The sequence below is a fragment of the Nyctereutes procyonoides genome, unplaced genomic scaffold (assembly GCF_905146905.1).
Source record: "Nyctereutes procyonoides isolate TBG_1078 unplaced genomic scaffold, NYPRO_anot_genome, whole genome shotgun sequence".
In the NCBI taxonomy this organism is placed as follows: Eukaryota; Metazoa; Chordata; class Mammalia; order Carnivora; family Canidae; genus Nyctereutes; species Nyctereutes procyonoides.
This window is the reverse complement of record NW_026575044.1, coordinates 7,905,222-7,923,832: the sequence shown is the minus strand read 5'-3', so window position 1 is coordinate 7,923,832 and position 18,611 is coordinate 7,905,222. Positions and strand designations below refer to the sequence as shown.

The 18,611-nt window shown below is 45.4% G+C and overlaps 1 protein-coding gene across 5 annotated transcripts; it reads right to left on the bottom strand.

Annotated features, from left to right (window-relative positions):
* Positions 1-1,193: 1,193 nt before the first annotated feature.
* ZBTB18 (zinc finger and BTB domain containing 18) lies at positions 1,194-10,022 on the bottom strand. Of its 5 annotated transcripts, none has more exons than XM_055324488.1 (3): positions 7,399-8,809; positions 6,072-6,169; positions 1,194-5,005 (listed from the first exon to the last, which is right to left on the bottom strand). In XM_055324488.1, exon 3 carries the CDS (start codon positions 4,989-4,991, stop codon positions 3,423-3,425), a length of 1,569 nt encoding a protein of 522 aa, XP_055180463.1. In that variant the 5' UTR covers positions 4,992-5,005; positions 6,072-6,169; positions 7,399-8,809; the 3' UTR covers positions 1,194-3,422. The 5 variants fall into 5 exon arrangements, with proteins under 5 accessions (XP_055180463.1, XP_055180462.1, XP_055180464.1 ...); XM_055324487.1 differs by having other exon boundaries at positions 6,072-6,236; positions 7,399-7,461; XM_055324489.1 differs by lacking the exons at positions 6,072-6,169; positions 7,399-8,809 and adding an exon at positions 9,925-10,022.
* Between the last annotated feature and the right edge of the window lie 8,589 nt (positions 10,023-18,611).

Here is an 18,611-nt window from a genome sequence, read left to right as displayed (position 1 = left end):
AGGTACTCTGACCAGTTACCACAGGAACATGAGATCCACCCTCTCCACCCTGCCCCCACCTCCAGCCCTTTTTAAAAATAAGCCTGTTTTAACTGCTGAAGAAATAATTTCGTGGAGCCCTTTCACGTGAAACAACGTTTGGTTGGTTAAAACCAAGTGTGAGCTCCATGTGATAGAAATCCTGCTTGGACAACAACAGAAAAGGAAACACAGGGATTCCAAATAGTAAATTATTGATGGTGCTCTATGATCAAAAAAAAAAAAAATCTTTTTAGATTCCCATCCCCAGCCACCCGGGAGCTTACGAGTGTATTTTGAAGCCCTGGAGCTCGTTTCCCACTTCTTCTACAGAGGCTAAGAATGTTCACATTACTATTGGTCACGTAATATGAATGTATTTTGTTTGACGGTAGTCATGTAAAAGCTACCTTTTAAGGCTGGAAGTCATGGGGCAGATGAGCATCAGGATTTTACAAAAGCGCACACACTGTCCAGCACATGTGTGTTCTCCCTGTCAATTCTGTTAATCGGCAGCGTTCCTCACCCTGACACACCCAAGGAGCCCATCATTTAGTCTGGATGATAGCATTAGGGTCCAGGAGTCCTTGAGATTGCATTTGCAAAGTAAAACTTTGTGAGAGTTACAAGTTGGGAACCTCTGAGCTCTCCCAGCAACGGAAAGGATGCACACAGCCAATCTTCAACAATCGAATGCCTGCTAATTTGATTGCCTAGAATTCCAGTCATTAGCCAAGCAATCTTCCGAATTAAGACATCCGGTCTCCTTCAATCTTCCACTTACACCAGAACACAGAATAGGTCTGACCAGTCAACTTAGGACAAAATTACCCATGAAAATGACTTGGGGTGTACATATGAGCTGGTGGCACAGCGTATTAGGGAAAACCCCCACTGCCACCTGAAGTTCTGGAGGTTCATGGGTTTCTAGGGAATGAATGATCTTAACATTCTTGATCTAGGTGCTAGAAAATGGGTCACATTTTTTAAATGTGCGTTAGTATCTTAAATGACTGAGAGCCAAAATGTTTGCACATTCCCACCAGAGGAGTTAAGGCATCCTAACAATTTCATAAGCCCAGGACAGGATGGATATTGAAAATAACGACGCCCCGTACAATGTGTACTGAAGATCCATGTAGTCCATAATCACAATGAAAATAACACACACGAGGTTCTCAGTTCATATAATTTATTGCAGTTAGCACACAGTTTAAAAATTCACCAACACACCAATAGTACAAAACTAAACAGCATTATAAGTTATTCCCCCCTCAGGAAAATAAAACATACTATGATTGTCAAAGCTAGATGTCAGTCTAAGGTTTAGAACAAAGGAAGAATGTGAAACTAATAAAAGGAAAAAGCAATCACTCACAATGACCACAAAAAAGAAAATCCAAAAGAAAGTCCGTTTTCTCAGACATTGATTGTCTCTTCTAAATTAATAAAAATTATTTTAACATAAACTGTATTTTAAAAAAAAACTAAAAACTCTTCAAGTAACTAAAAATAATGCTCCAAGGCCATTTTCACAGCTTTTTTTGTTTGTTTGTTTGCTTTAAATGCCATTACAGCCAAATTAACACACATTTGACCAAATATTTCCAAAACAGTCCAGCAACACACAATGGAGTTTTCCATTCAGTATCTTAAGCACAAAAATAGGCTATGTTTACAGTAGTTAAGGCGATCAAATTTTAAACAAAAGCAATTAAAAAAAAAAAGGGAAAAACAGCAAACGTTTTCCATGCTACTCCCATAGACCTTATTTGTAAGTGCAAGACAGGAAAACAAACACTGTGCAAAATGCTTTTGCCCTGCGTGTTGGTCATGAAAACCACACGTTGGGCTGCAGCCTCTGCTGCCCCGATACACAGAGTCCACTAACCCCCTTCCCCACCTAACCCACGTCAATCAAGGCAGTCCAGTCCTTTCAGCCCGGGGCTTTTTCAGTCCATAGAATCTTTTCATGAGTTTGGGGGGGGGGGGGGGGCAATGAAGGGGAGGGAGAGAGGGAGGGAGGGAGGGTGGGTGGGTGAGGGAGAAGGAAGAAAAAGAGAAGGGGAGCCCCCCAAAAAAATCCCAAAAAAAAAAAAAAAGAAGAGAGAGAATGACCTATTGTCAATTTGTGCAGTAGTTACTCTAAAAATGCTCAACTGGGTAAATGTGTACACCTAAACTTTTGAGCTGGCATGGGTTTTGTGCAATTAGAAGTTTGTTATAAATGCACACTGCACATGCAAATCTTTAAGCCGTTTGTAAACATTTATATTTTCCTTGTTATGTAGCGAAGTTATCAATTTGCAGCTTAAGTTTTTATTCAGCTTAACAGTTTCAACTTAAGGACAGTGGGAAAGTCAATTTAAATTATATAAAATAAAAATAAAAACAGTGCATTTACGTTCTTCATAACACCAGTTTTTTTCCCCAAACGGTGCTATTTTTTTTCTAAGGAAATTAAATAATTTTAAACTCACTCGTTAAAGTTATACAATGCAAACAAAGACAAAAAATATATTGAAACTCATGCATTTCTGTAGCGTTAATATTTACTTTTCAAGACTCAACTAAGAGCATCAACACAACCTGTCAAGTTCTTTGACACCCCCCCCAGCCCGTGTAATCAGTTACAGTATACAAGAACAGTAATTCACATTTTTCAACACACAGTTCAACACTGCTGAAGCTGCAATATCCTTTTTCATCCCAAGCAAACCTTCACAAAGACAGCGTCCCAGTGATCCCAGTGTACTTTCAGAATTTCTCTCATTGGGAACCGTCAGAAAACCAGAAGTTGCCACAGAAAGTTTTAAGTCAACTGCTTGTTTAAAAATAGATAATCCAGCATTTCAGAAATTTTCCATTTGGGTCTAAAAGCATTCAGGTTTCCAACAGCCAGAAAAGATTCATGCAATTTGTGACATATAAAGAGGCTAAGAAAACTGGAGGGAATTTCTACTCTGAAAAGGAAAAAACAAAAACCCAAACAAAACCAAAACAAAACAAAAACACAAAACCAAAACAAAGTGGAAAAAGAGAGAGAGAGAGAGAGAGAGAGAGAGAGAGAGCGAGCTCAGAAGACAATGCAGTGTCGACAAAATTAAGCCCTGTGAAAGCATCTTGTGATAGGACGAGTTGTTTCCAAGGTTCTTATTGGCTTCCTTCCCCTACCCCCTCGAAAGAAAAAGCCCTCTCTAGTCTCCGACTTGCTCGAAAGTCTCTTTTACCAGAATGCTAAATTAGTGAGAGTCTCATGCTACTCTAAAGTGCAAAACCGAGTTAACACCCCGACGTTTTAGTTCCAGGAAACAAGGCTGCTTTTAGACCGTACCACAACTAGATAGAGATCTATGTATATATATGTATATATATATATATATATTATTTATATATATATAAAATTATTTCCAGAGTTCTTGAGAGCTATCTTCTAAGGTCCAGTCTCTGACAGTGGGCAAGCTCAGGGCTTCGCTTTTGACAGACAAGGAGTTCACCAACTCACAGTGGAACTTGCGGATGTGTCTGTACAGGTCCCCGGACTGCGTGAACCTGCGCTCGCACCACTTGCAGGCGTGCGGCTTCTCGCGCGTGTGCACCACGGCGTGGCGGCTCAGGTTGTGCGAGTACTGGAAGCTCTTGCCGCACTGCGTGCACGTGTAGGGCTTCTCGCCTGAGTGAGTCCTCTCGTGGCGCTTGAGCGTGTACATGCACGAGAAAGTCTTGCCACACAGCGAGCAGGTGGGCACGTTGACGTCGGCGGCCGGCTTGCTGCGTAGCCCGTCCTGCTCGCGGAAGTGCGTGCTCAGGTGGATCTGCAGGATGTGTGGGCTGGGGAAGACCTTGTTGCACAGCGGGCACATGAAGATCTGGCCGGCCGGGCTCAGGATGTTGGACACGTAGGGCAGCAGGCTGCTCTCCATGCCGCCCTCCACCGGGCCGCGCTCAGCGTCCGGGGTCATCATCTCATCGTCGCTGGCTTTGTCGTCGCGCTCGAGCTCCCTCAAGACCGAGTCCTCCCTCAGCGGAGCCAGGTGGGCCGGCTCATACTGTACCCTGGCGTTAGTGCTCACACTCTCTTTCACAGCGCTATGTTCCATGTCATAGTCATTAGTGCCAACCTCGCTCTCCTCACAGGAAGCCTCTTTCTCCACCTTCACCTGCACCAGGTTGCTTCTCAGCACGTCCTGTGAAGAGAAATAAGAGCTGTTCAGATTTTCAACTCCCGAAAGGCTGGACTTGACAGACAGGTCCAGCACACAGTCAACATCTGCCGAATCCCTCACGGAGGTGACAGACCTCTGGGACAAAGACTCTGTGGAGCTGCAGGGGCTGGCGACTGTTTTTCCAGCTGCTGTGGCGTGTGGCTCGGCCTCCCCGCCTGCCGGGGGGATGCCTGCCGAGTCGGAGGGCAAGCGCATCCACATGTTCCCGGGCTCGGCCGCCAAGTCCCTTTTGCTGGGCAGGAGGTTCAGTTTTTCGTCTTCGCCCTCGTCCTCGTCGCTGGGCAGATCGCCGGCCATGTGGCTGCTGCCGTCCGAGAGGCTCTCAACTTTGTCCGAGCAACTGGAGGCATCTTCCTCCTTCTTGGTGCTGTCTGCCTCCGTGGTGGCTTTCTCTTTCAGCTTCTTTTTGCACACTTTGACAATGTCATACATGTGGAGATAACTGGCAGCTGCTAGCACGTCTTCAATGGGCAAGTCTTTGAACTGGAGTTTCCCTTCATACATGAATTCAAGCAGGAGAGCGAAAGCCGGGGCTGTAACAATGTCGCTGTTCAGATGAACAATGTCTCTTTTGTCCAGCTGGTCCTTGTAAAAGAGGTGGAAATACATGCTGCATGAAGCCAGTACAGCTCGGTGCGCGCGGAACTGGGCATCTCCCACCAGAACAGTGCAGTCACAAAGGAAGCCCTGATGCCTCTGCTCGCTCAGACACTGCAGCAAATGTCTACTGTGGTCTGGAAACTCCATACTGTCTTCATAACCTGGGGAGAGAGAGAGTTCTCATGAGAGCCTGCTCAGGAACAACTTTCCAGTGCTTTAGCCCCGCGCAAAAAAAAAAAAAAAAAAAAAAAAAAGATAGTGACAGTGATTCGGCTCTGGCCGCCCGAGGTACCAGTCCCTGAATTTTAATCAGGCTCTGACCCGGGGACTACCAGATGACTCGCACAAAACCTAACCGTGAGAAGGGGGAAAGAAAAAATAAAGTGCACTTTTCAAACTTGCTCGTCCCAGCCCAACAGTCCCTGACGCATCTCCACCTTCCTGGAACTTTCAGGCAAGTTTTAAAAGTCTTAATTTCAGTGCAGTCTCTCACCGAGATTAAGAATTGAGATCTCTTTCAGAAGAAGTGAACCTACTCATCAAATCATGTCCCACAAAACCTACAAAACAGCTTTAATTTCAAAGGGAACAGCACATAGAACGGACAAAGAAAAGTCCCAAACACATTCTATAAGATTCACAAAACTTGTTCAACCGTCCTTTTTATTTTATTACTTTGGATACATGACTGCACTTAGCACAATTTTAACACACACACTGGCTGAATCAAGGAGGAAAAAAATGAAATCGCATAATTAGCCCAGAAATTAGCAAACAACTCACTTTTAAAGTCAGAGTGTTACAACAACAAAAGCCCTGTGTATAAAAACAGATGTTAATGCCTTAGGATTTGCAGGTAGAGCACACATGTACGAGATCAGAAAGAGCTACACCAACAGATGGAAAAGATCATCTTTACTATGAACAAATCCAAATATTTTTTAAATGAATTGAGGGAAAAAAAACAGTAACATTTCTTTGTAAAATCTGTATATCCAGAATATTAGGAACCAGGAGGGCTTCTCTTAACTCTGCAAATTCTCATCTAAACTTTGATCCGGTGCAAAGCAAATGAATTCCATACTGAAATTATTTCAAACTTTTAAATGAAAGCATATCATATTCAAATGAAACTCAAAAACTGTACAGGTTCAACACCCCCCCCCCCAAAAAAAAAAAGCCTTGCAAGAAAAAGAGAAACTATTTTTTTTTCTGACTCTTCCTTACCTCATTCAACAGAAAATACTTTGTTTCAATAAAACTTGATATATTTTGTTTTCCCACTAGCTTCTATTCTTTCAAATCTGCATTGCTGCCCTTGTTTTCTGGTGAAGGAGGGTGAAATGGAGGGAGAGGAAAGGCGAAGATGTACAAAGGGTCAAAATTCAACTCCTTTAAAAAAAAAAAAAAAAATCAAGAAAACGCGACTTCCCCTTTCCCGTGACCAGAAGCGAGGTTCCACACCAACCATCTCAGAGAGTGCATTTGGGGAACGGACACATAGCAATTTAATATTCCAGAAATTACCTCCCTTTCTCTCCACTTTGTCCAAGATGGACTAAACTTTCATCCTAGCCCCCAAATACCTTCCGCACGATGCCACCGCTAGAATAAACCAAGATTTACAATACAATCACTTTAAGTGCCCCACAGCTAACATCAATCCTAATCCTTGAGAGGGCTAAAAATAAAGATTGGAGGGCAGCTCACAAGGTAGCCGTGATCAAATTAGGAGGCTGGGAGGACAGAGAGGGCCGAAGAAGGAAGCTTATAAACATCTGATCCAGCTGACTGTGGCCATATGGCAGCTGCTGCCCAGATAAAGAGATTAAGAATAGAGGAGTGCGATTACAGCTGTCTGGCCAATTCAGGCAGCTCAAATCTACAAGTTCTAAATTAGTCGCTAACACAAAAACTCCTGCAAATAATTATTGTTATGCTGAAATAAAAGCTCTCTTAAATATATATTTGAAAGAGAAATGAGGAAACCAGTCAAACTATTCTCCTGGGGACAAAAGTTTTTTTTTCCCCCTTTTTAAAAAACCTTCGGTTTCAAAAGCACTACAGCTGTATGTTTCAGTAGTGCTGCTGAATGTTTTGAAGAATAAAGTTTCACAGTGGAATTAATTACACAACAATCTAGCTTCTTAACTAGAATAATCTTCTCATATAAGTTTGAATGCTGGATTCCAGACAGTTTACTATTTCTCTCCCCCCTCTACCCCAGAAGCAAAAGGAATCTAAATAGCAGTGAACAACAACAAAAAGCATTTTAATCCCAAGTGATCTCAAAAAGCAACATCTCAAAGCCTTTCTTAACATTTCAAAACTTGAAATATTTCTGTGTATTAAAGTTATTTACTTGCTCGAGCAAAAGGGATAAAAATTAAAACTACACAAGCCCAAGACTTTCAACTCCAATAAGATGTTCATTTAATACTCGGTTTCATATATTATTCCTAAACTGGGTTAGAAAAGTAATGTGATTTTTTTAATTAAATCAACAAAACACCAAAACAGAAATATGCTCAATCTAATCTCTTGCTACTCCTACCTTTAGGACACATAAACCTGATTAAGTCCTTTCCTCTGGGTCTCGCTGGCTCCAGGTCTGTTACATCGGTGGAAAAAAAGCGGACTAAGAGAGACAGATGCAAAGTGGAGATGATGTTAGAGAGGAATAAGATACCTTCTCCACCACAGATCCGCACACACTAACTCCCTGTCTGTGTGTTAGAATAAAAGGCTGAGGGATGGCAGGCTGTCAGCTGCTCTGACATCATGTTCAGATGGAAATGCTACCTCCAGCTGTGCTCCTTTTAATGCCATATGCTACTCCTCTACACTCCTGCCACCAGCTTTTTCTTAGGAGAACTTTTCTCTTCTGTTAGTATAAACAAAATACTTCAAAGTCTCCCTTTTTTTCCAAACTTTCTAACAGAAAGAAATTGAAAAACTCAGCATATGGAGTTCTACTGTATTTATGGAATAGCAACACTTCTGTCTTAAGTTGGTGGACTGGCTCACATACTGACAGCACACTCAAGCCACGGTGCTATTCAGGAAATCCAGATTCACTTTTATTCAACTCCAACGTTTAGTTTCAAAGGCAGCTTAGGGATATTTTTAAACCAACCCAATTGACATCTCCAGTCCCATTTCAACATTATTACGGTACTTTCATTTTTTTTTTTCCGCCAAGATAATGGCATACATGTCTCAATGCTGGGAGACTATACAGAACTATTACTACAGGCGGGTTCACCTTATTATTTCCCTCTTAATTTTAACTATTTATCTCCTACAACCTACTCAATAAAATTTCTCACATTGCCACTACATGCAAATTTCAACTCTCACTATCAACAAGGTGAAACTGCACTTTCTGAAATCCTGGAAAGTACTTCAGTTCAATGAGACAAATTAATAAACTGATGCAACCTGCTACGGCCGCTTAAAATGAACACTGCACCTGCCTATCTGATCTGACTCTCCGCTCAGGGGGAAAAAAAAAAAAAAAAGCAGAACTTTGTCTTCCCCTTGATCTGTGTCCCATAACAATCTTTTTTTGGGTCACTCTGCTGTAATGTTTCGTGATCACAAGAAAACCTTTCAGCTTTCAGTAAGAAGGAGGGGGGCAAGTCTAGTAAGTTTGGGAACTTTTCAGCTCGACTTTGTGGGTCTTTTTCTAATGGCTGATGAAATCGTAACGTAACCCGGGCTGGGCTGCCCCGTGCCCTGCAAGGTGCTGCGACATCTGTGAATGTCAAAGCCAACCCCACGGACTGGGAGGGCGAGGCGCAGCGAAGGCCCGAGGCGCGAGCGTCGCAGCCCTGCTGGTCACCGCCGGGTCCTCACCCGAAAACCGCGGCAGAGTTAACCAGTAACAAAAACCAGCGTCTCCGTCCAGGCTTCCTCGCTTGGCCAAAGTCACAGACCTAACTTTCCCTAACTTCGCGGTGAATGACATAATGACGAACGCCTATTGCGGGAGGCACTCTTCGGGAGCTACATTCCTTCCCAGCCACACAACCTATTCTCCACAAATGCCCTCGCCCCATTCCAACATATCAGACATTAATCACCCCATTTGCCCAGTGGGGTGGGGGGTGAGTGACAGTTTAATGAGTCCCAAGCACCGCAATGGGCCAGCGACTCCCACCCCACAAATCAACCCCTTCGCAGTCCTGCTACCGCGGGGTCCAGGGACGGACTGAGAGCCTGGGTTTCTGTTTTTCCCGAGGGGTGGGGGCGAGGGTGCGGAGTGGGGCCGGGGTGGGGTGGGGTGGGGGGGGTGGGGGGGGAGTGGGTAGGAAATGCAAATCTCCACGTAGTTCGCCGCGCATAAAACACACGGGGAAAGAGGAAGGTTAAACCACAGGGAAGGAGGTGGAGGGCGGAGAGCCGGTGCAGCAGGAAAACACCTTCCACAGCAGACGAGAAAACAGACCCGGGTCACGGCAACAACAAAAGAAAAGTCGTAAGAAGCAGCCCGCGGGAGGAGGGTGGCTGCTACCGCTTCCCCGACGCCGCGGCGCGCGAGCCCCCGGGGCCTCCCGGCAACTGCACCAGCCCGGGAGGGGCCCCTCCCCCGCCGGCCCCCTCCCCCCGGGCGCCACTGCAGCTGCACCGGTCCCCGGAGCCGCGGCCGTCCCGGGCGCCGCTGCAGCTGCGGCGGCTCCCAAGCCCCCCTCCCCCAGCCCGCCGCCCTCCGCACCCGGGAGGCGCCGCCGCAGCTGCACGGGCCGGGAGCCCGCCCCGCGCCGCAGCTGCACCGGCCGCGGGGAGGGGGGGCGGGGGGGCGCGGCGCGGAGCCGGCGAGCCCGCACCCCGCCCGACCCCGCAGCTGCGGCGGCCCCGTCCCCGCGCCCGGCCTCCCGCAGCTGCGCCGCCCCCCGCCGCCCCAACCGCTCCGAGCACACAAACTAAACTCCACTCGCGGGGGCGCCCCCGGCCCGGCCCGCCCTCCGCCCGCCCCGGCCCGGCCCGGGCCGCACAGCTGGCGCCCCCCGCCCGCCAGGGGGGCCGGGCGCGGAGGGGGCGCCGGGTCAGGGGCCGGGGCGGGCGCCGGCACTCACACGGAGCGGCCCTAAGTCACCGCGTCCCCGCCGCCGCCGCCGCCGCCGCCGCCGCCGCGTCCTCCGCCTCCTCCTCCTCTTCCTCCCGGCCGCCGCCGCCGCCGCCGCCGGACTTGGTGGGCTTCCTCCTCCTCTGGCCCCCCTCCCTCCCGGCCCCCCCGCCCCCCAATCCCGGCTCCGTCGCCCGCTCCCCCCTGCCCCCTCCCTCCCTCCCACCCACCCCCGCTGGCAGCCGGAGGAGCGCGGCGGAGCGAAGAGGGCCCCACTCTCAACGGCTCCCCATGGCAGCAGCCCAGCGGCGGCCGCAGCCTGCCAGACACAGCGAGGGAGCGAGCGAGGGAGCGAGCGCGGAGCCGCCGGCCGGGGAGGGGGGGCGGGAGGGGGGGCGGGCGGGCGGGGGAGGGGGAGGGGAGGGGGCGGGAGGACGCACCACGCACGCACGCGGCGGCGCCGGCCAGATGTTCCCCCCCGCCCGGCCTCGGCCCGCCCCTCTCCTCCCCCTGCCTCCCTCCCCCCCGGCGTTGGGCCCCTGCGATTGACCGTAAGCGGCTGGACCGGCGCTCCCCGCCCGCCCCCAGCGCGCAGCCTCCTCCAATGGGAGGGCGGCCTCGCGGGAGGGCGGGGGGAGTGGCGGGCGACCGTCGGACTGACGGGAGGGCGCAGCCAATGGGCGAGGCGGGCCGGAGCTGCCGCTCGCGCGTGCCAATCGCAGGCCGGAGCTGTTGCGGTGGGCGGGGCCCGGGCGGGCGGGGGGCCGGTAGCGAGGCGGCGCGGGGCGGAGTCCTCGGGCGCAGCGGCGGTGGCGGCAGCGGCGCCCCTCTGGGTGACTTGGCCGTGAGAAAGTGAAAGGAGCCCGCAGGCGGCAGCGACAGCTGCGCTGGGAGGGGCCTGTCTCCGGGCTCCGGGGCCTCGCGCGCCCCGGGGGGGGTGCGGCGCGACCTTCTCGGGGCGCACCGTGACCACCAGAAACACACTTTTAAAAGCGGTGGGGCCGGCGTGCGCCGAGTTCCGCAGGTATCCTCGGGAGGCAGGGCGCGCGGGGACGCGGGGGACGCGGCGCAGTCGAGGCCCGCCCGAGCGCGGGGAGCGGAACCGAGCGGCGCCCGCGCTCCGTCCCGCCACCCCGCGCCCCCCGCCCCCCGCCCCCCGCCCCCCGGTGCAGGTCGGGGCGCGCGGCCGCGGGCTCCGGGAGGCGAGTCCGGGCGTCGCTCCCCGGACGAGGTCTGGCTCCGGGAGGCACGCCTGCGGCCCCCGCGGCCCCGGGGCACTCGCCCTCTCACCAGCACACACTCCCAAGCGACTAAATTCTAGAGAACTCCAGTAAAATTGGTAGTTGTGGAAGCCGTAGCCGGATTCCTTAATTGGTACGTATCAAGCCACAGCGTTCAGCCACCGAGGGAAGATGTGAGACAGACCGCAGTGCCGCGGCCCCCTCCCTCCAGAGGAACTTTTATCTGATCCTGCCTCTTGGCTATGAAATTGGGTCCATCACGGCAACGGAGAAATGTAGAGACTTCTCAAGAAATTGCAAATCTTGGTGAGGCAGGGATGACAAAGTGGAGCAGCAAGTAAAAAAAAAAAAAAAAAGGTTCAAGTATGTACAATAGCAAATTGCACAGTAAGGAAGTCAGTGCACTAGTAATTGTCACATGAAATGTGTTTATTCTTTGCTAACTGAACCGGGACTGGCAAGCCTGTTGCTAACCAACTTGCCAGGAGACCTTTCAACTGAGCAAAATGTGCTTTCACTTTGTTCCAGGTCAAATGGGTAAACTAAGTTGAGAGCATTGTGTGGGCAAATCAGACATGTTGAATTACTAATGAAGTCCAAACAGGAGCACGTAACATTCCTGGAGCTGAAATACAGTTGGGCTGTCCTGTTAGAAACAATCCGATGTTCTCTTTCCTGGGCTTTTTCACATGCCCTCGGGATGGATCACTGAGATCAAGGCCGTCCTGTGATAATTAGTTCCTTAGTTCATGAAACATACCGTTGTATGTATGCTTTTGGTGAATTCTAGATCTTTTAGTCTATTGGTATAAGGCCCAATTTCAGTTTGCTCTGTTTCCAGTTAGGGAAATTTGTAAATTTTCTTGATGGATGCAACATACTATTTTAAAAAAAAAATGTGAAAAGGAGCACATGCTTTGCCAACAAGTTGAGGAAGGAAAAAGGAATAAAATGTTTGCATTCTCAGAGCTGTTCCTCACCTAAGAAAAGTTCAAAATAAGGAAAATAACAGATCTCTGGATGAACAGACATGAAGCAATTGTGTCAGGATATTAATAAGTTCGTGAGAAAATTAGATCCTCCACGAAAAGTTTGGAAACTTAGCTCTGTGGCATAGAGAGCAAAGTCACAGCTGTACCAAAAGGTTTAATTACCTAAGAGTAGAATAACAGCCCCGGAGATGAGCCAGGGGTCTGACACGACGATGCCTCCGAAGTTGTGAGCATTGTTTCCTAGATGTGGCAGTCATTACTAGAATTCATTTTTGAGAGCTGAGTTGTGTAGCCAGAAAATATAGATTAAATGGATATTTAAGGAAGCAAGTATGTCATCCCTCAATTATGTAAAGGGGTCTTATAAATTTATGAAAATGCATGGAATATTCATACGTTGTCAGAATCAATAAAAACATTTCTGGAGTATTTATTGTGTTCAAGAAAGGCATTCTGATGGGATGTGAAAGATGACAGAAAAGCAGGAGACAGGTTCTCTCCTTCCTGGGGTTTAAATGGAGCTGGGAAAGAAATGGTGTGACTGTATAAAAATCTGGAACAACGGAGAGACTAAACTAAAACAATATAATATGAATGTCAGAGCTAAATGTAATATTCAGTTGTTACAACCATCTTCCCCCTGGCCCCTGGTGAGGCTGTATTTTTTCTGCCCCATTTTTTACGTTAAGAAAATGTTTTACTCTCTGAATTCATTTGAAAGTGTCATAAACTTACTACAAAAATGATCCTTTTAATCATCTTTGGAAAATCATCAGCATACAAATTGTAAATAAAACAAGACTGATGTCAGAGGTGTCATGACACAGAACAATTACTATTTTTACTGAGTGCTCACTGGAACTGTGGAAAGTAAGAAGTCAGACCCAAATAGCCCCCAGGGTAAGCTCCTCAAAGTGGGGTCTGTTTACCTCTGCCCAACAGGCTTAGCAAATTAACAAGATTAAAAAAAAAAAAAAAGCTGCTTGACAGAGTTTGAAAGCCAATATTTTTTTCCCTCTCCCACAGTGAGGAGAAATAAAGTGTAAAAAGTACAATCTCTAAACTATTAGAAAAATGTACCATTACTTTCTTCTGAAAAAATCCCAATCCTGTACAGTTAACAGTTAATGCATACTTTTCTAAGAGTCCTGAAATTTAAAATGACACGAGCCAATCTAACCGTTCATGGTTAGATTTCTCACCAGAGAACAAGTTTTATGTTTTAATAATACATGGATTTCAAACAATAACAATCTAACTCTATAAAATGTCGACAGACCAAATAAAATTTAATTTGATGGGCAACTCCGTAAAATGAATGTCTGACTTTTAAATGTGAACCACAGTTCAAATCTCTGAAAAACTCAACATCTTTGTTAACACTTTGTGAGATAGGTCATGTCAAAAAAGTTATCCCTGCAATTGTATGCTTTATAAACTTCATGTATAACTGGGGTCTTTTTTTCTTAAAAAGTCAGGGAGGCAAGCATTAAAAAGACCAGATATTCCAAAGTGCAATAGTTTACATATAAAAACTATAAAATGTAACAAAATGTGGGTAGTGGTTAACCTGATTTTGAATCTAGAGAGAAAAAATATACTGAAGTGAAACGTGTTAAAGCTTCTTTTAAGCCCAGACTCTTTCAATGTCATAGCACACATGAAATTCTATTAACTTGTTTAGATTCTCTCTCTCTCTCTCTCTCTCTCTCTCTCTCTCTCTCCCATTCTCTCTCGCTTTCAGAAATGAACAGGTTGAAATGGCCTAAAGGTAAAAAGAGACACAGAATCACAGCTGAGACAATAGTTTTTAAAAAAGTAGGTGAACAAACTGGAACACACACTACAGTAATGACGTGAACAGGGAGCATATTTCCCCAAAGCATGGTTTTTTAAAAATGTGTATGTTTATAATTCTGCAAAACATGTTATATACCAAATCATTCTCTGGGTTATAAATTCTGTAATACTCGAATCTATTTCTTCCTCAACTATGATAAGCCATAAATAAGAGATAATTCATCCTGATTCTCAGACCTGACGACAGAAATAATGCTATCATAAACTCTTGATGAAAGATCCTTAGCAGATTGATACAGGGCGCTGGGGACCCATACACCCCCTACACTGAAAGCAGAAAGAGCCTACACCAGTAATTCAACCCTGTTTGAGGGTTAAGGGGAGAAAAGGAGCAAAAGATACAGTCTTCCAGTGCTTTTATGTGACCATCATAAATCCAGAGACAGCATAATGGGTGAAGGAGGCTGATAGGTTAGGCTGGGTTGACACCAAGACTAGCCACCCACACCTCTAATTTTCTGTCTCTCTCCCCACTGCCCACCTCTACTCTTCCTAAACAAAATAAATTGGGATGGACAAGTCTACTGCCCTTGAAAAATCACACAGAAACTCCAACACCCAGATGTTGGAATTGTCCTGTTGCTGTGGAGGCTGCGTTAATTCGGATCAGTAGAAGATGCATTCATTTAATCTGTGGAGTTTTTTTAGATTTAATTTTTAAAAATTAATCTGATGAAACATATCACTTTTCCAGATGAATAGACTCTATAGCAGAAAGATCTGATATGAACCTATGATATTTATGCCCCATTTTTTAATAACGTAAATCTTTGAGTTCTGTTGTCCTAAAATTCTGTAAAATATATCGTCAATAGGGGTAGTTTGTTTTGTTCAAAATGAAAGAATAAAATTTCTAAATATGTAAATGCTAATATTCTTAATTATATTCAGTTGCTTAAATTGGGGCTTGTAGAAATTCAGTGCAAATGAACTTAGCTAGAAAAGCTGAAGAGAATTAGATTTCCAGTAGGTGTTGTCGCTGTGCACCTACTAGGTGCCAAGTGTTGTGCTTCCGACCAAAAGAAACATCTGCCTGTCCACATTTCACTGCAGGAAGAAGTTTTTCCTGCCTTTTATGTTTGTTCCACCCTGCAGTGCAGTACTTTCTTGGACTTTAAGTGGGCAGAAAGGAAAATGATGCATCCCAAAATTATTTACTGAGAACTTACACAATACATTAGAGAAACGTGGAGCTCCCTTTCATGGTTCTCGTCAAATTTCCACCGTGTGCTAGGTGCCAGCAATACACGAGGCAAGATCATCCCTCCCTTCAGGACTTCATTATGTATAAATGTCATTGTGAACACACTAGACAAAGAGACAACATTTCACTTTTTGTGCAGTGACTAAGAAATGCATACCGATCCTAAGTATTGTAATGATATAAAACTGTCTTAATAAAAATCTTTTCTTACACAGAAATTCTATACATTTAATGCAAAAGTCTTGATACATACCAAATTCAAACTATTCCTGGTAATAAGAGCAGACAGAAGGTAAAATCTCACTCCAGAAATTTACTTCGCCCTTAGCGATAACATGCAACTCAGGAAGTTACTTCCCTCACAAAGAACTAGCATTTATGCTTAAGACTAAAATGATTATTTTTAAAGTACTCATTTTACAATGCAAATGTGTATCTAAATTAAACTCAGTAAAAATAAGCATTTTAAATTGAAGCTGCAGTAATGACTTTACGGGAGACAATAGGAAAAGTGGTTCTTGAATATGAACTCAGAGAAAACAGGCTTCAGATTTCTTCTGTGTCGGGAAGCTTTTGTTCCCTGGCCCTGTACCTTTAATGTATTGGCACGTGTTTAAGTGAGAACCCATTGCTCTGAAGTTGTTTTTACAAAACTGAGGCTTTTCAACAAGATCACAGCAAAAATAAATAAATAAATAAATAAATAAATAAATAAATAAATAAATAAATAATAAAGGGGAGGTTGTGAGTCAAAAACCCTCAAAAAACAAGAAACTGACAACCGGTCCACATTGCCAAGCCATGCCTTAGCTCGTGGAATACGGGACAGGTGCAGGAACACAGGCTCACTAAGAACAGCAACGAGAGTCAACAAAGATGCGTGCATAATAGAGCATTTTAGACAGAAATACTAATAGAGAAGAGCAACATAGGAAATAATAGCTTCATAGGGGAGAGGTAGGGCTATTAAAGAACAGTGAGAAGATGGTGGCAGTCTAGAGGGATAATGGAAGAGAGATGAAGAAAAGGAAAGATCCCAGAAGGAAGTGGTCTGTGGCTAGAGGCCTTGGTTTGTGGATGTGGTGCTGGTGGAGGTGGTAGCGGCAACAAGGTAAATATATGGAGATGTCGATATTCCTTCCTGGCCCTGCTGATCCTATGCCACTGTTTTTTTTTTGTTTTTGTTTTTGTTTTTTTGTCAGCTCATATCTTGCTCTTTGTCCTTAAATACTGCTTTAAGAAATAGCCAGCCCCAAGGTAAAGAGAATTAGAATATACTTGGTATTTAACTCTTCCTAAGACATTAAATTGTCACCATCAGGGCAACTGCCTACTGCATAAGTGTGTGAGCGAGCACATGTCTCTAGGTCATTAGTTTAGTTGGTTTTTCTGATAAGACCTGCTTGATATGAACCCTTGTAACATAGCATCCGAGTTTCAGAGCACACTCATTACATGGTATTCGGTTTGACCCTATGGAGAAATGGTGGAGAGGTTTTGACATTTCATTGAGGAATGTGAACTACTTATCAACATAACTAACCATATTTTAGAAATTCATTCATTCAACAGTCACTAAACATCTAGCATGCATAAGGCCTGGCACAAAGCACATCAGCCTGCATATAAAACATCTGGCCAGGATTATGACCAGATGCATGAATTAGCATCGAAGAGAGAGAAGACTGAACTGCTGGAATCAGGTGAGCCAGGAAAAATTGCCGTGATCTAAGATATTGACTCTATGTTTTGTTTACTGTCTTCTTCAATAGGATCTAAGCTCCCTCATTTGGGGACATCTTCTATGAAAGTAACAACTGTACCCTTAGCAAGCACCCAGAATGGTGCTGGACAAATACACATTCAAGAAAGATTTGTAAGCAGAGAGGGACGGAGGTGGGAAAGGCAGGGAGGAAGGGAAGGATGGAAAGAAAGAACTTACACCCTTACGTTTTTCCAGCTGGAGGGAATAGCGGTGCTTTACATTTACAACTGCTTCCTTCAAACTCAGGAAAAAGTGAAAAGTACGGCTGATTCTACAGATTACCAGAAGACCGTCCATTTCCTTTCTTGGGAGTACTCTGACCCAGGAGAGAAACAACCCAGACGGATGTGGTGCAGACTTTACTTCTGGTAGAATCATAGCAATTCCTTAGCATATGTAAAGAGTATTTCATCTTTGAGGCATTTTAGAAATGAGTTATTGAGCAATACCTCTTATAGGCAGAAATTTTGTTGTTATTTTTGCAACTGGGAGAAGAATGTTTATATGGAATGGCTAAGTGGCTTGTTCAAGGCCCAAGATTGAGATTGGTGAGTTGCAGAACGAGTTAGTCATCGATTCATTAAGTCATTGTTCTTCAGATATTTAGGCCACTCTGAAACTAAAAGAAAAGCCTCCATTGTTTTTCAACAAATTAAAATCTGCTGTGCCTTGAAAGAAATACAACCTACCAGGTCTTTATCCTTAAGGGCAAAGTCCATGATCTCAACTGAACCACACAGACAAGTTAGACATAGAATGAAAGGAATCATTGCTGACTTTTCAAGTGTAGCTCCAACTGGGTACAAATGCCACTGGTGGACATAAAGGAAGGAGCCTCCCAGCAAGGCATATTTTCCCGTCCTACAGATCATACTAAGAAAGTAGGGTCCTAATAGCAGTAAATCTGGTGCAGAGGAATCTATAAAACTGTATATATGGGTGCATCCTGTCACTATGAAATATAAAAGATTAGATTTTCATTTGCATGGTTTGCTGGGTTTTATTTGGCAGATACAATAACACAGGCTACGCAGAGTCCATAAAACAAAGTGAGAACAGCAGCTCATTTGGTGGCAGAATGTAATGGTTATGGCTAAAGGGCTTCCATAATTTATCTCAAACCCTTATGCCTACATTTATTGTTGTGTAAATGAAAATCAAACTCTCATGGCCATAAGGAGGGATCTGGTCCGAAATTTGATTGAGATCCTTTCTTCTCACACAGCTTCTGATATTAGCAATCTGTAACACTTAAAACAGCTACAAAAATATCCAAAAAGAGGCCACTTTACCTAAGCACACTAGTGCTTCATTACTTCAATTGTGCTTCTCAAAACAATCCTGTAACTCCTGGAGGGTGAGCATGAGTGAGTACTCCTGGCCCTGTTCATTGTTCTGACTCCGGCTTCCTCGTTAGAACACTCCTCAGCCCTGGTTAAGAGCTAATGTTTAGCATTCGGATGATGTTCCATGCAAATAATACTTGGGGGTGGTTGGGGGTGTGTTGGAAGAGGGCAATAAAGCAGAGTCCAAGCATGTGATATTGGCCCAAACCATTTCATACAAGTATGGTGTCTTTTAATATTATTAAAAGTACTTATTTTATAGCATATATCTACAAGATTATATTTGAATTC